We start from the raw sequence: 15,520 nt of genomic DNA on the forward strand, positions 1-15,520 counted from the left end.
CGAGGGGGTTGTGTGGGCAGCACCACCCCTCCCCTCCCGCCTTTGCCTCCCCGGCGGCGACGTTTGCCAGCCACGCGCCACCGCACCAGATTACACATTTGAGCCCGAGTCAACCTCGGGGGAAGGCCACCGGTGGTGGCTTATGCACCCATAGAAGTTGGACATCAATGATACTGGACATCTGCGACAAAGAGCTTCATAGCCCATCCATTTCTTCCAGTCTCAATAAAGATTCTGAATCGAGGGATACAGATGCCCTCCGTGACCTCCTGTCCCATGTGCTGGCTAAAGTGGCCCCTCGGAAAACAGTTATCCTGTTGTGTGACTTTAATGTCCGAGGTGGGTCATGACGCAGGCACCTGGGCTGGAGTGATTGGAAGGCATCGGCCAGATCAGCTTAATAACAATGACAGGAGACTGCTACGTTTCTGTACAACCCATGGGCTTGTATCGGCGCATCCACACGACATCATGGATGCACGCAAGAACATCTGCTGGGCTATATAGTGACGGAACAGTGGATGCAGGTCCATCTCCTTGACACCAGAACCTACCGTGGAGCTGATCTGATCGCTGACCATCGGCTTGTCTTCTGTAAGATGTGCCTGCAATTCTTCCACTGGTGGTGGGTGTCCACCTATGACCCCATTCAAACCAACAGTGGTGGCCTGGTCTCAGCTAGCTAAGGAGACTTGCAAGCAGGAATTTAAACTTGTGGCTGAGGTTGGCATCGTCCCCCCCCCCCTACTCCTTTTGACGCTGAAGGGAAATGGGTGAGCTGCATTGGGCACGCGATCCTGACCCCGCCAGAGACCGTGGCTAAAACGGAGGTGTTCCGGCTCGTTCAGATAAAGTGACAGGCAAACTTCCATCGCCTACAGCAGTGTGAGCTCTTAACCTGGGGGTGGGAGATGCCCTTTCTGGGGGGTGCGAGACATGGCCAGATCTTTTTTTAGAAGGTAAATAATTGAAACAAATTAAGCACGGGCACGTAAGTCCAACGACTTTGTTTCATCAAGCAATGTGTATTTATTAACATTATACATTGGGTTTTTTACGATTGAGAACCAAAGGAGGGGTGGCAAAGGCTGCAGTAAAAGGTTGAGATCCGCTGGTCTAACAGCATCCCACGTTGGAGAATGAGGAGGCTTTCACTGAGCCTCAGTTCAGTTCATTTATTTCAGTTCATTTATTAGGTATAGCCATGTGAGCCATTCGGCTCTTGAATCGGGTGCAACCGCAACAAACAAAAAACATGAACAAGAAAACATCTTAAAGTGACTATGTGCAAACAGAAAATCCAAGAAAAGACAGCAAAATATTGCAGAAAAAGCACCGTACACCAACACTGTGTGCAAAAATCCCAGTGGGATGCAAGTCAAAATCTTTGGTGGTGTAGTAGTGGTTAGCGCGCTGTGTGCGAGTGGGGATCTTCGGTGATGTAGTAGCGGTTAGCGCGCTGTGTGTGTGTGGGGATCTTCGGTACCTGGTGTAGCGTTGTGTAGTAAACATCGCTAGCACTGGGGGAAACAAAGGCGGCCGGGAGTGGTGCTGGCCACCCACCCCCTCGTGTGCCTAACAGCACTCGCCCCAACAGACTGTTACAGGTGTAATGTTCTTGAAGGGAGAGGGAGTCTTCGTAGAGGCAACACGGTTTATTTTACCAACAGATTACACTAATCCCTAACACAAAGGGGTAATGGCCCCTTCCACCCACAACCTGAGGAGGTACAGCCTCCGGGCTATCGTGCCTACAACTCTCTCTACTCCATCCCTCCGGCTAGCTAGACCTAGGGGAGGCTGACCCACCGCTGGCCTGGTGGGTCCCTGACCACTGGCCCGTCCGGACCTGGCCCTTACAAGGGCATCAGGCCGAGGGATCCTCAGGGTCCTAACCCCACGACCACTGGCACCACACTGAGCCCTGGCCCTTAGAAGGACGTCGGCGGCTTGGGGTCCAGGGTCTTCTTCTTCCGGCGGCTTCTAGCTTGGCCTTGAGACGGACTGACTCGCGCTCTCAGGGACCCGCCTTATATACTCTCTCTCCCTCAGGGGCGGGGTTCTGGGGGATCGTAGCTCCTGCCAGCCCCCTCCCCTCAGAGGGGTTCCAACCGATTTATACCCCTCCCCCTGGTTGTGGCGCTTGTGTGTCAATCATGACCACCACACAGGCTACACAGATGGGTGTTGGGGTCTTTGTCTTTGGTGGTGTTGGCCGTGAGTGGGAATCGAACTGGGGTCACAGCAGTGCCGGATGAAGCTAAGTACGGAACCTGTTGCATTTGTTATGAAGGGGTCTCTAAATAAATAAATAAAACTCCTACATATTAAAGCACACAAATGTTTAGCTTGCATAGTAAAGTAATTGTAAATTTTAAAAGTTGCTACATAGCCGGATAATACTGTTGTGTGTCTAACTAACTACATGGAGACGGCTTCTGGAGGCAACGCGTTTATTTCAACAACTCTACGAACAGCGACTGTAACACGAAGGGGTACGGCCCCTTCAACCCGATAGCCTAAGGGAGGTACAGCCTCCCTCCTAGTGGGTCCTACACACCCCGGGCTACTCTACACCCAGGTCCCTTGCAACGGCCGCTAAGGGAGGCGAGACCGACCCGACCCTGCCAGGGTACGGGTCCCACCACTGGTCCGCTACAACCCGGCTCTGACCAGAGCCTCGGGTGAGGGTCCCCGGGTGCTGGTCCAGTCTTCAGGTCTTGGATGTATTCAGGCTTGAGTTGGCGAACACTGCCGGACCCGTTCAGAGGGCCGGCTTTTTATCCCCAGGTTGGGGCTTACCCCTCCCCTAATGACCCCCCCTCCAGAACCTTCTGGAATGTCTTGAAGGGTCTAAAATCTTAAAGGGTCTTAAAATTTGTTGGCGGTCTCTATCCCGCCCCGGCTCCCATCCAGTGAGGGTCTGGGGTGTCAACCTCCGGTCACGGGCCACCCGAGGGGGGTTTTACCTTCGGTCAACCCCTACACACCTCGTTCTCTCACTCGGCTGTTCCCTGTCGGCCCGTGAGCGTGGTGGCAGGTAAAGCGACCTACAGCGCCTTGTTATGGCGCAACATCACCCCCCCCACCCCCCTCCATAGCACTCAACCGTCCCTGCTGGCAACAATCCCAAAGGACAAGTTAATGAACAAGGTACGCAAGCCTCAACAGGAACAAATATACAGTAAAACCTTGGATTGCGAGCATAATTTGTTCCGAAAACGTGTTTGTAATCCAAAGCACTCGTATATCAAAGCAAATTTCCCCATAAGAAATCATGGAAACTCAGATGATTCGTTACACAACCCAAAAATATTCATGTAAAAATTATTAATACAAAATACCTTTTTATATTTTTATTATTTACATTTCATATAAAGTAATCAAATTTATTCATTAAATTGTATCCTGGCTGGTGTGAGGGAGACGAGAGAGATTAGAGGAGGAGGAGGGTTATTGTGTAGGACGACTTTCACTGTCACTAACGGAATCACTGCCATCTGTTGACTCACTTGAATATTTTTCTTTTTGTGCGACTTTAACAAAGAACCAATGCAATGACACTTGCTTATGCCTCCTTTTGAGGATTTCGCGGAAATGTGACATTGCATTGTCGTTAAACAGATTCATCGCTCGTATTATAGTAAACAGCATACGCTCACACGGATGTTGACTATACAATTGAGGCACGCCGACTGAAACCGAGCATGCGAGTCGATTACCCACAATCCCGCAGCGAGAGAGAGAGAAGAACCATTGGCTCAGTTGTGATCACGTGACGCTTGGCAGACAAAGCGTATAAGTAACTACTCGTATTGCAAGACCTCGCTCGTTTATCAAGTTAAAATTTATTTAAGATTTTTGCTTGTCTTGCAAAACACTCGCAGACCAAGTTACTCGCAATCCAAGGTTTTACTGTAACAGCAAAAGCAACAACAAGAAGGAAGGTAAGCGACCTGCCATAAATACCCTAACCCATCTGTACAAATTTACACTTTACAAAACCGCTAATCAAACGAAAAGGCGAGGCAATGACCCGTGAAACAAGCGACCCCCGGGCTCACTGAACAAATGTACCCCGAAAGAAAGCAATTAAGGTCAACAAGATAAAGAAAAGTGTGCTTGACTCAATGTGAAGTGTGTGTGGGGTGCGTAAGCGAGTCGGGGGTCAGGAAAATCTATGAGTCCTGGACCGGGTCCTCATGGCCGGGCCGCCAACGGGCGCGGCCTCCCCTAAGGCGGTGGGACTCGAGGGTGCCGGTGATGGCAACATGGCACGGGGTCGTTCGGATCGGGTGTCCTCCTGGCTTTGTGCGGTGGAGCCGACGTCAATGGCGCCGGCGCAGGCGTCAGTCGTGCGGCGCCTGGGGAAAGGGGCAAAGGCTTCCACTGTAGCTCCGCATCAGCAGGCATGCAACCCGGCTCGCCGGACACCTCACACAACCGGCCTGGACTAAGGGGGGATGAAACAAAAGCGCGTGACACAAAGAACGGCTTAAGATGCGATGGACACATGTACCACCTGTGGCGACCCCACCGAATCCGCACGCATTAGGGCCGGACTACACGCACCACGTCAATGGACCCCACTTCTGACACCAAATGTTGTGTGTCTAACTAACTACATCGAGACGGCTTCTGGAGGCAACACGTTAATTTCAACAACTCTACGAACAGCGACTGTAACACGAAAGGGTATGGCCCCTTCAACCCGATAGCCTAAGGGAGGTACAGCCTCCCTTCTAGTGTGTCCTACACACCCCGGGCTACTCTACACCCAGGTCACTTGCCACGGCCGCTAAGAGAGGCGAGACCGACCCGACCCTGCCAGGGTACGGGTCCCACCACCGGTCCGCTACAACCCGGCTCTGACAAGAGCCTCGGTTGAGGGTCACCGGGTGCTGGTCCAGTCTTCAGGTTCTTGGATGTCTTCAGGCTTGAGTTGGCGAACACAGAGGGCCGGCTTTTTATCTCCAGGTCGGGGCTTACCCCTCCCCTAATGACCCCCCCTCCAGAACCTTCTGGAAGGTCTTAAAGGGTCTAAAATCTTAAAAGGCCTTAAAATTGGTGGGCAGTCTCTACCCCCCCAGCTCCCAGCCCTTGGGGGTCTGGGGTGTCAACCTCCGGTCACAGGCCACCCGAGGGGGGTTTCACCTTCGGTCAACCCCTACACACCTCGTTCTCTCACTCGGCTGTCCCCTGTCGGCCCGTGAGCGTGGTGGCAGGTAAACCGACCTACAATGCCTTGTCATGGCGCAACATCACGACAAATCGCTAACATTAAACACCCGGTCATTCGTAAAAGTTGAAGGCAGTATAGTACTATAGTAGTAGAGCAAGTGCAGAATCACTGAACCGGAATTGATAGCTTGAAATCATTTAGCGCGGGGGCCCTTGCAAATGCGGGGCCCGTAGCTATTACATATGTATTTACTACATATGTATCTACTACATATGATGTAGCTACTACTACATTTGATGTATCTACTACACGTATATCTACTTGTGCTACTTTTGCTGCGAGGATCATCCGGAACTGAATCGCAGCCGGGTTCGTAGCGAGGCGCGCGCACAGAGAGAGACACTCACTCACTGACGACGACGCCGAACAACCAGCAACAGACAGCACTAAGTGGAGTGGTGGTGCGGATTTGACGCTTTTTTATTGGGGGGGGTTGACCGACGGTTCCACAGACAAACAATGGACCGAGCGGTGAAGCATGATGATGATGACGATGGTGACTTTGATGGTGCTGATGTTGATGATGCTGATGATAATGATGATGTAGATGTTGCTGATGATGATGGTGCTGATGATGATACTGACGATGTTGATGATGACGTAGATGTTGCTGATGATGATGCTGACGATGTTGATGATTATGGTGCTGATGATGGTGCTGATGATAATGATGCTGACGATGATGTTGCTGATGCTGTTGCTGATAATAATGATACTGACGATGATGTTGCTGATGATGACACAGCGAGGTATTATGGGTAACGGTTCAGGTGTAATTCTGCGCACCGCAGTGCAGCAAGTAGGGTGAATACATATACTGTATTTACTGTATATATATATACCGTCAGTAGTTTATACATTCTATACTGTCTATACTGAATACATAGCTTGTATACTGTGTATACTGTCAGTAGTCTTAGATAATGTATATATACTGTACGTATACTGTTAGTACTTCGTGTACTGTATACTGTATATACTGTGTACGTATAATGTCGGTACAATGTTGCTATACTGCGTGTGTACTGCCAGTACACACTGCGTCTGAAATGATTGGAGCTCGCCGGAGGCGGCGTGGTCTATGTTAATGAGATAGACGGGGCTAACGAAGTGGCCTGGTCTATGTTAATGACGGGGCGGGGCTAGCGGAGGGGGCGGTGTCTATGTTAATGAAAGAACGGTTTAACGGTGGGGGTCTATGTTAAGGAGAGGGCGGGGCTAGCCGAGGGGGCGGTGTCTATGTTAATGAGAGGACGGAGTTAACGGCATGGGCGAGCTCGATGTTAATGAGAGAATGGGGCTAATGGAGGGGGTCTGATTTATGTTAATGAGAGGGCGTGGCTCGCGGAGGGGGCGGTGTCTATGTTAATGAGAATACGGAGCTCACCAAGGGAGCGTGGTCTATCTTAATGAGAGGGCGGGGCTTATGGAGGGGGTGTGGTCTGACTAACGTGAAGGCCGTATGGGGGAGGGGAGTTTGTTATGCTATTGTGAGGGCAGGGCTTACCAATTTACGGTGGTCGCGGTCTGCCTGGGGATTGGCTGCGTAGGTCGGAGAGGCGTGGTTTATGTTGGTGAAGGAGGCGTGGACTAGCCGATGGGGTGTGGTCTGTGCTAACGATGGCGTTAACCTCGTAACTCGTCGTCGCCACGACGCTTGTGCCAGGCTAGGTGCACTCCGAGGCCAGGTGAAGTGACGAAGGCTCGCTGCTTCTGACTGCTGTGCCAGGCTAGGTGCAGGAGGAGGTCACGGGACAGACCGAGCAGGTGCCATGGGGTTGACTGCTGTGCCAGGCTAGGTGCAGGAGGAAGCTACGGGGCAGACCCAGCAGGTGCCATGGGTTGACTGCTGTGCCAGGCTAGGTGCAGGAGGAAGCCACGGGACAGACCGAGCAGGTGCCATGGGGTTGACTGCTGTGCCAGGCTAGGTGCAGGAGGAAGCTATGGGGCAGACCCAGCAGGTGCCATGGGTTGACTGCTGTGCCAGGCTAGGTGCAGGAGGAAGCCACGGGGCAGACCCAGCAGGTGCCATTGGTTGACTGAGATGAGTGGGCGATGCACCAACTGTGCCCCTTACTGTGCCAACTTACTGCGTTTATTCCACCCAATCTCCGCTCGTTGTTGTGAGCGTCGCTCCTCTTGCCCTCCGCTGTTGTTGGAGGGCGACTGCCTCCAACTGTCCAGTGGCCTCAAGGTGCACCTAACCTGGGACTGCCAAGTAGCCTCCTCCACAGAGGGCCATCTCGCATTTAGATAATTTAGCTTATTTCATATTCTTGGTTCTTTCTGTAATGTCACGTAGAAGGGAAATAATAAAAATAAAACAATAAAATTATCACGACGTTTCGATTGCAACACAAGCAATCATCATCAGGTGTGAAAACCACAGCAAGAAAATTTGAAAAAAGTGGCGGTTTTGCTAACGTTAGCACCACCGACAGTTGCAGTTTTATTTGCATATAGCTAATCTTTCCTTCCTATATTGTTGTACTCTTCCTATCGTGATTGTTGTTGCGGCATTCTGCCCCCCGTGTGCCGAGACTGGACATCTGCCTGGCTGCACGTCAACCCCCAGTAGGCGAACAAGAGCTTCACAGCTCATGGGATTCCTACTGCTGCTGCAGTATAATCACCGAGTCTCATTCTAGTGGTCAGGTCGCTTCTTTCTCAAGAATGGATGGGTGCGTGGGTGGGTGAGTGGGTAAGTGGGTGGGTGAGTGAGTCGGTGGGTGAGTGGGTATGTGGGTGATTGGGTGAGTGAGTGGGTTGGTGAGTGAGTGGGTGGGTGAATTAGTGGATGGGTGAGTGGGTGGGTGAGTGGGTGAGTGAGTTAGTGGATAGGTCGGTGAATGGATGGGTGAGTGGGTGCGTGGTGGGGAGAGTGGGTGCGTGGATGGGTGAGTGGGTGAATGGATGGGTGAGTGGGTGAATGGAGGGGTGAGTGGGTGAATGGAGGGGTGAGTGGGTGCGTGGATGGGTGAGTGAGTGAATGGATGGGTGAGTGGGTGATATTCACCCCTAGTACCACGTAACCCTTTTTCTCAAGAAGGGAAGAGCTCAGTGGGATAAAAAAAATAGTTGCAGGTTTATTTGTGTGTTTTTTTTGTTAAGTGATTTGTTTACATTTTCTATACGGTTGCACACCTCATATCGTGCTTGTGTAGTGCCGTGTTTGTTGTTGTAACGTTCTGACTACTCCGTGTTTCTCCTCCTGGACCCATCTGTGAACAAAGAGCTTTATAGCTCATCGGATTCCTCCTCCAGTCTAAAATAAATATTTAATTTCTCATTCTTATAGTAGTCCAATCAGCTCCCACGCCCTGCACGTCACAGCTTTGAACCAGCAACGCTGTGACGTCACGCCTCACTGCGCCATTTTCTCCTGTGACGTCACACCCACTGCTCCCTCCTCCTGGGACGTCACGCCACACTGCTCCTCATCTGACGCGACGCCCCTCACTGCTCATGTGACGTCACGCCCCGCTCGCCCCGCCCTCCACCCCCACCCAGCCTAACTCCTCGATGACGTCATCGCGCGGATGGCGCACGCGGGCAGATTCTGTCACGTGAAGAAAAGGAGTGGGAGGGGGGCCGAGGAGAGGGTTACGTGGTATTAGGGGTGAATAGCACCCACTCTTCCATCCACTCACCCATCCACTCACTCACCAAACCATCCACACTCCCATCCACCCACCCACCCACTCACCGACCCACCCACTGACCTACCCATCCACTCACCTACCGATCCGCTCATTCACCCATCCACTCACCCACTCACTCAATCAATCACCCAACGACTCACTCACCCACCCGCCAACTCACTCACGGACACTCACCCACCCACCACTCACTCACCCACCCACCAACTCACCCACCCACCCACCAACTCACCCACCCACCCACCAACTCACCCACCCACCAACTCACCCACCCACCCAACGCACCTTGCGGGAGCGGATGAGTCTCTGAATGCGAGGCGAGAATGGGTCCAGGCAGACGGTCTGCAGGGTCTGCAGCGTGGCCCTGCGACAGAGGGAGAGAGAGAGACAAATATGAAGATAAACTTCCACGACGATTGTTGGTGCCACGGTGGCGAGATGTTAACTACCTCGCCTGGCATGCAGGAAGTCGCGGGTTCCATCCCGACCCTACGAGACGTTAAACTCGCCTGATATGCAGGAAGTCGCGGGTTCCATCCCGACCCTACGAGATGTTAAACAACTCGCCTGATATACAGGAGGTTGTGGGTACGATCCAGACACTGGTGCCTGCTGTATATTTGGAGTCTGCGTCTCTCTCTCCCCGTGGACGCGTGGATTTGTATCCGGGTCCTCCTCATTTAGAATAAACATCACGCGTTTAGAGTATTTGGCTGCTATACATTTGCAGCTGATGATAGCAGCCATTTCGTTGAGTTATGATTTGTGGCGAGGTCACTTCTGCAAAAGGGCTACGCAGCTCAGTGTGTCCTCGCCTGGTAAAATAAATAATAAAGAGTTTCGTTTAAGTCTAACACGTAGCAGGCTTTCGCGACCAATATCATCCATGATAGATCTTTTTGGGGTTAGGTCGCGTAAATATATAAATGTGTCGTTAAAACCCACCACCACCCGACACAGCCAACTAGTAAGGGTTGTCACGTTAACAGAACGTGGCCAATTCGTCACTAGTACAGCACGCCGGTGTGTTGGAGAGCCAAGCCACAACATTTGTAAATGTTGTGGCTTGGCTCTCCAACAACACACCGGTATGCTGTACGACTTTACACTACACTATATACTACACTATACACTACACTATACACTACAATATACACTACACTATACACTACAATATACACTACACACTAGTGATGTACTAGTGACGGATTGGCACGTTCTGTTTGCGTGACAACCCTGACTGTGTCGGGTGGTGTCGGGTTTTAACGACACATTTATATACTTACGCGATCTAACCCAAAACAGCGTCTATTATGGAGTTTAGTATGGATCTCGATGAGTATCGGTATCTATGGGTCTCTGTGGGTCTCTATGAGTCTGTAGAAAAACGCGTTTAGATTATTTGCCTGCTGCTATGCATTTCCAGGTGATGTTGATAGCGATGATGATAATATCAGCGACTTGGTTGAGCTGCCATCATGTTGTTGATATCCAGGTCAGGGCTTCTGAAGAAGAGCTACGTAGATACTGACGTAAAGCGTTCGTGACTGCAGGAATTCATATTCTTTGGATTTTCCGTAAAGTCACGTCATCCTGATGACGATTGCTTGTGTTGCGATCGAAACGTCGTCGTTTTTTGTAAATTATTTTGTTCTACGTGACTTTACCGAAAGACCCAAAGAATAGAGCTACGTAGTTTCATGGGGCCTTATACCTGGTACAAATAAAATTGGTTTTCAATAGTTTTAATAATGACACTGCACCACCGCTCTACCACACTCACACAGATAAAGGGACACAGACGTGAACCGAGTGACGCGGCCACTTGAGAACCGACTGAGAGAGCTGGAGAGAGACACGGGGAGAGAGAGACAGTGGGAGAGAGAGACATGGGAAGAGATAGAGAACGACAGTGGGAGACAGAGACACGGGGAGAGAGAGATATTTGGAAGAAAGCATTGAAAACAAAAACAACGAAACGATGAACGAAGCAAAGTGCCGACTACACCGAGAATCTCTTGTTTCCTCTAATCGTAAAAAAAATAGAGCGAGAGAGACACGGGGATAGAGAGAAACATGGGAAGAGAGACACACGCAGAGAAAGACACACGGAGAGAGAGACACGGGTAGAGAGAGACACGGGGAGAGAGAGATACATGGACAGAGAGACAGAGACACGGAGAGAGAGACACAGAGAAAGTCACGGAGAGCAGTAGAGAGACACGGGGAGAGAGACAAAGACAGGAAAAGAGACACGGGGAGAGAGATACACGGAGAGAGACACGTAGGGAGAGAGGCACGCAGAGAGAGACACGGAGTGAGAGAGACACGGGGAGAGAGAGACACGGGGGGGGGGGGGGGGGAGAGAGAGACACGGGGGGGGGGGGGAGGGAAACCCCCGGCCCATTTGTGACGTGATTCCACTGTGAACTTCATGACATGGCCATTGTGAGCCCCGTCTCCCCTCTCCCCCTCGCCTCCTCATGGTTTGCGGGAAAGGAAGAGGAGAGACAAAGACGGAAGTGCGAGGTCAACAAACACCCACCCCCCTCTCTCAGCGAGCGTGATGAGATAGAGGCGGAGCCCTGCAACAATCCGGCGTGCCACTTAGAGGCCGCTATAGCGGAGTGGAGAGGGGGGGAGGGGCTGGTAGTTACCTGCACTTTACCCCACCACCACCACGTGACCAATACAGCAAGTGGACTAATCTCCATCTGTTCCATCTCACTCCCATCTACCACGTGGGTGCGTGGACTAATCTCCATCTGTTCCATCTCACTCCCATCTACCACGTGGGTGCGTGGACTAATCTCCATCTGTTCCATCTCACTCCCTTCTACCACGTGAGCGTGTGGACTAATTTCCATCTGTTCCATCTTATTCCCTTCTACCACGTGGGTAGGCGTCAAGGAGGATCCCTACCCCCTAGCTCTGCCCGGAGAAGGCGGTACAGCGAGAGTATAGTGTGTGTTGAACTTCCTTCGCACCATACGTAGCCAACCATGCTAATCGCAGGTGCGATGATAATGATGGTCCTGCTCACGATGACAATGCTGCTATTGATGATGATGCTGCTGCTGATGATGATGCTGCTGATAATGCTGCTTATGCTGCTACTGATGATGATGCTACTGCTGATGATGATGATGCTGCTGATGATACTGCTGATGATCACGCTACTGCTAAAAATGATGCTACTAATGTCGATTCTGATGCTGACGCTGATGATGATGCTACTGCTGCTAATGATGATGCTACTGCTGATGATGATTCTGCCGGTGATGATGATGCTACTTCTGATGATGATTATGCAACTGCTGATGATGATGCTCCTGCTGATGATGATGCTACTGCTGCTGTGAATGCTACTGCTGCTGATGCTGCTGCTACTGCTGATGATGATGCTGCTGGTGATGATGATGCTACTGCTGATGATGATGATGCTACTGCTGATGATGCTCCCGCTGATGCTACTGCTGCTGTGAATTCTACTGCTGCTGATGATGATGCTACTGATGATGATGATGCTGTTGCTACTGCTGCTGATGCTGCTGATGCTGACGCTGCTGATGATGATGCTCCCGCTGATGATGATGCTGATGATGATGCTGCTGCTGCTGATGATGCTACTGCTGATGCTCCCGCTGATGATGATGCTACTGCTGATGATGATGCTCCCGCTGATGATGCTGCTGCTACTGCTGATGCTCACACTATCTGCAGGGGGCAGCCCGCGCTGGGACACGTGACGCGCGCGCGTCGGATCTTGCTGAGGTTGAAGCGAGACGGGACGGCCGCGTGACCCCGCGGTGACCCCAGCTGGCACGGACACGTGGGCGAGGGAGCGGCCCCGTGACCTGGGGGGGCAGAGAGAGAGATCGGGGGATTGGTCAGTGGCGAGATGTTAACTACCTCGCCTGGTATGCAGGAGGTCGTGGGTTCGATCCCGACCCTGCGATATGTTAACTACCTCGCCTGGTACGCAGGAGGTCGTGGGTTCGATCCCAACCATGCGAGATGTTAACTACCTCGCCTGGTACGTAGGGGGTCGTGGGTTCGATCCCCGACCCTGCTGGGTGTACGCGTAGAATGTTTTTTTCTCTCCGGTTCCTCCGGCTTTTCCCCTCCACATTTAGAATCAACGACATCACCACGCGTCTCTCTCTAGAGAGAGTATTTGGCTGCTACTATGAATTTCCACACGATGATGGTGATGATAATATCAACCACTTACACTGAGCTGCTGTCATTCGCGATTTGCCAGGTCAGGGCTTCCGAAAAATACGCTAATTGCTCAGTAGGGGGCCTTACACCTGGTCAAATAAAAAAAAATGTCAGTGAAATTGTAGCTATTAGGGGGGAGGGGGGTTATTTCCATAGAGACCACGTGACCCCCTCACACGTGGAACGAGGAAGAAACCACGTGGTCTAGGGAGGGGGGTTATTTGCATGTGGACCAGGTGACGCCCTTACACGTGGAGTGAGAAGGAGGCCACGTGGTCTAGGAAAGGTGGTTATTTGCATAGGAACCACGTGACCCCCTTCACACGTGGAGCGAGAAGGGGGCCACGCGGTCGAGGGGAGAGAGAAATCAGAACATTTATTTATAAATCCGATGAACTATGAAGCTTTTTTTCACAGATGTCCAGCAGAGAGAGATAAAGAGGGACCCATGAACACACACAGGTTCGTATCAACACGATCCTTGCCGATGAACAACTGGGCATTTCGCCAGCATAGGGCACCACGGTTGTAGGTTCAATTCCTGACCCTGCGAGATATTAACTACCCCGCCTGGTATGCAGGAGGTTGTGGGTTCGATCCCGGACCTTGCGAGATGTTAACTACCTCGCCTGGTATACAGGAGGTCGTGGGTTCGATCCCGGACCTTGCAAGATATTAACTACCTCGCCTGGTATGCAGGAGGTCGTGGGTTCGATCCCGGACCTTGCGAGATGTTAACTACCCCGCCTGGTATGCAGGAGGTCGTGGGTTCGATCCCGGACCTTGCGAGATGTTAACTACCTTGCCTGGTATGCAGGAGGTCGTGGGTTCGATCCCGGACCTTGCGAGATGTTAACTACCTCGCCTGGTATACAGGAGGTCGTGAGTTCGATTCCGGACCTTGCGAGATGTTAATTACCTCGCCTGGTATACAGGAGGTCGTGGGTTCGATCCCGGACCTTGCGAGATGTTAACTACCTCGCCTGGTATGCAGGAGGTCGTGCGTTCGATCCCGGACCTTGCGAGATGTTAACTACCTCGCCTGGTATACAGGAAATCGTGAGTTCGATCCCGACCCTGACGATGCCTGCTGTAAATCGGGAATCTGCGTCTCTTTCTATCTGTCTGTCCCCATCGTCGCGTGGATTTTCTCTCTCTGTCCTCTGGTTTTCCCCTCTACATTTAGAATAAACATCACGCGTTTATGCATACATTATTAGCCACTTCGTTGGGCTATCATTTGTAATAGCCAGGTCGCTTCTGAAAAAGAGATAGCTAGCTCAGTGGAGCCTTACACCTATTAAAATAAACATAGCTTACTTTCAGGTTCAAGCCGAGCCTGGCTCTGCTGCTGATGAGACACTTAATGTCGAAACCCGGCCCAGTTTGTTTACTTGTGCTGAAGCAAGCTGCTGCTGATGAGATGCCCTCCCCAGGCGCCCTCATTAGACTGCGGTGGCATCATCCCCATCACTATCATCACCATCAGCAGCGTCATTCCCATTATCACCATCCACTCATTTACCAACCAATGCAATCACCCACTCGTCCATTCACCTACTCACTCGCCCACTCATTCACTCACCAATCTACTCACTGATTTACCGGATCAACCACTCACCCACAAAGTGACTCACTCATCCACCCATTCACTCATCCACCCATTCACTTACCCACCCACTGACTCATTGAGTCATTCACCCACTTATTTGCCCAACAGTTCACTCACCCACCCACTCATTTACTCACTCACCCACCAACCCACTCACTCACCCACTTAGTCATCCACTCACCCACCAACCTACTCATCCACTCACTCACCACTCACTCACCCATGTGCTCATCTACCTAACCCACTTAACTACCCACTCACCCACTCACTCAACCACTCACCCACTCACACACCAACTCACCTACCACTGACTCACCCATCAACCCACTCACTCACCCACCCACTCAGTCACCCATGCACTCATCCACCAAACCCACTCAACCACTCACTCATCCACGCACTCATCCACCTCACCCACTCACCATCATCACCACCACCACAATCACTCACCTGCCATCCCCTCCGTAGCCATCATTGCCACCGTCATCGCCACCACCATCGCCACCACCATCACTCTAGACGATTTGGCCATTACGTTCCTCCTGTCACTTCAGTCACCTCTGGCGCTGCTGCTTATCAAAGCAATGTACCCTGCTACCGATACCCGCAGGCATTTAAACCTGTGCTCATTAGCATAACCACGCCCAGACCACCTCATTACCATAAACACCCCGCCCAGCTCATTAGCATGAATGCCCCCCACCCACTCCCCCATACAAGTACAAAGATCCCCCGTGTAGCCTGCATAGAATGTTGGGGGCAAGTGCTGTTAGCGAGCACTTA

The 15,520-nt window shown here is 51.6% G+C and overlaps 1 protein-coding gene across 1 annotated transcript; it reads right to left on the bottom strand.

The window, feature by feature from the left end:
- Positions 1–5,635: 5,635 nt before the first annotated feature.
- LOC144733006 (uncharacterized) lies at positions 5,636–15,309 on the bottom strand. The gene is made up of 4 exons (XM_078614710.1): positions 15,188–15,309; positions 12,614–12,758; positions 9,187–9,265; positions 5,636–8,801 (listed from the first exon to the last, which is right to left on the bottom strand). Exons 1-4 carry the CDS (start codon positions 15,267–15,269, stop codon positions 8,754–8,756), a joined length of 354 nt encoding a protein of 117 aa, XP_078470836.1. The 5' UTR covers positions 15,270–15,309; the 3' UTR covers positions 5,636–8,753.
- Between the last annotated feature and the right edge of the window lie 211 nt (positions 15,310–15,520).

This window comes from Lampetra planeri, chromosome 45 (assembly GCF_965212315.1).
Source record: "Lampetra planeri chromosome 45, kcLamPlan1.2.h2, whole genome shotgun sequence".
Taxonomy (NCBI): domain Eukaryota; kingdom Metazoa; phylum Chordata; class Hyperoartia; order Petromyzontiformes; family Petromyzontidae; genus Lampetra; species Lampetra planeri.

What these genes read in the sequence shown, in the direction of transcription:
- LOC144733006 (XM_078614710.1), bottom strand. Translation starts at nt 15,269, where the DNA reads ATGGCCAAATCGTCTAGAGTGATGGTGGTGGCGATGGTGGTGGCGATG. An exon ending in GGCTACGGAGGGGATGGCAG is followed by an intron (nt 12,759 to 15,187) that starts GTGAGTGATTGT and finishes CTGCCCCCCCAG; the next exon opens with GTCACGGGGCCGCTCCCTCG. An exon ending in GACTCATCCGCTCCCGCAAG is followed by an intron (nt 8,802 to 9,186) that starts GTGCGTTGGGTG and finishes TTCACGTGACAG; the next exon opens with AATCTGCCCGCGTGCGCCAT.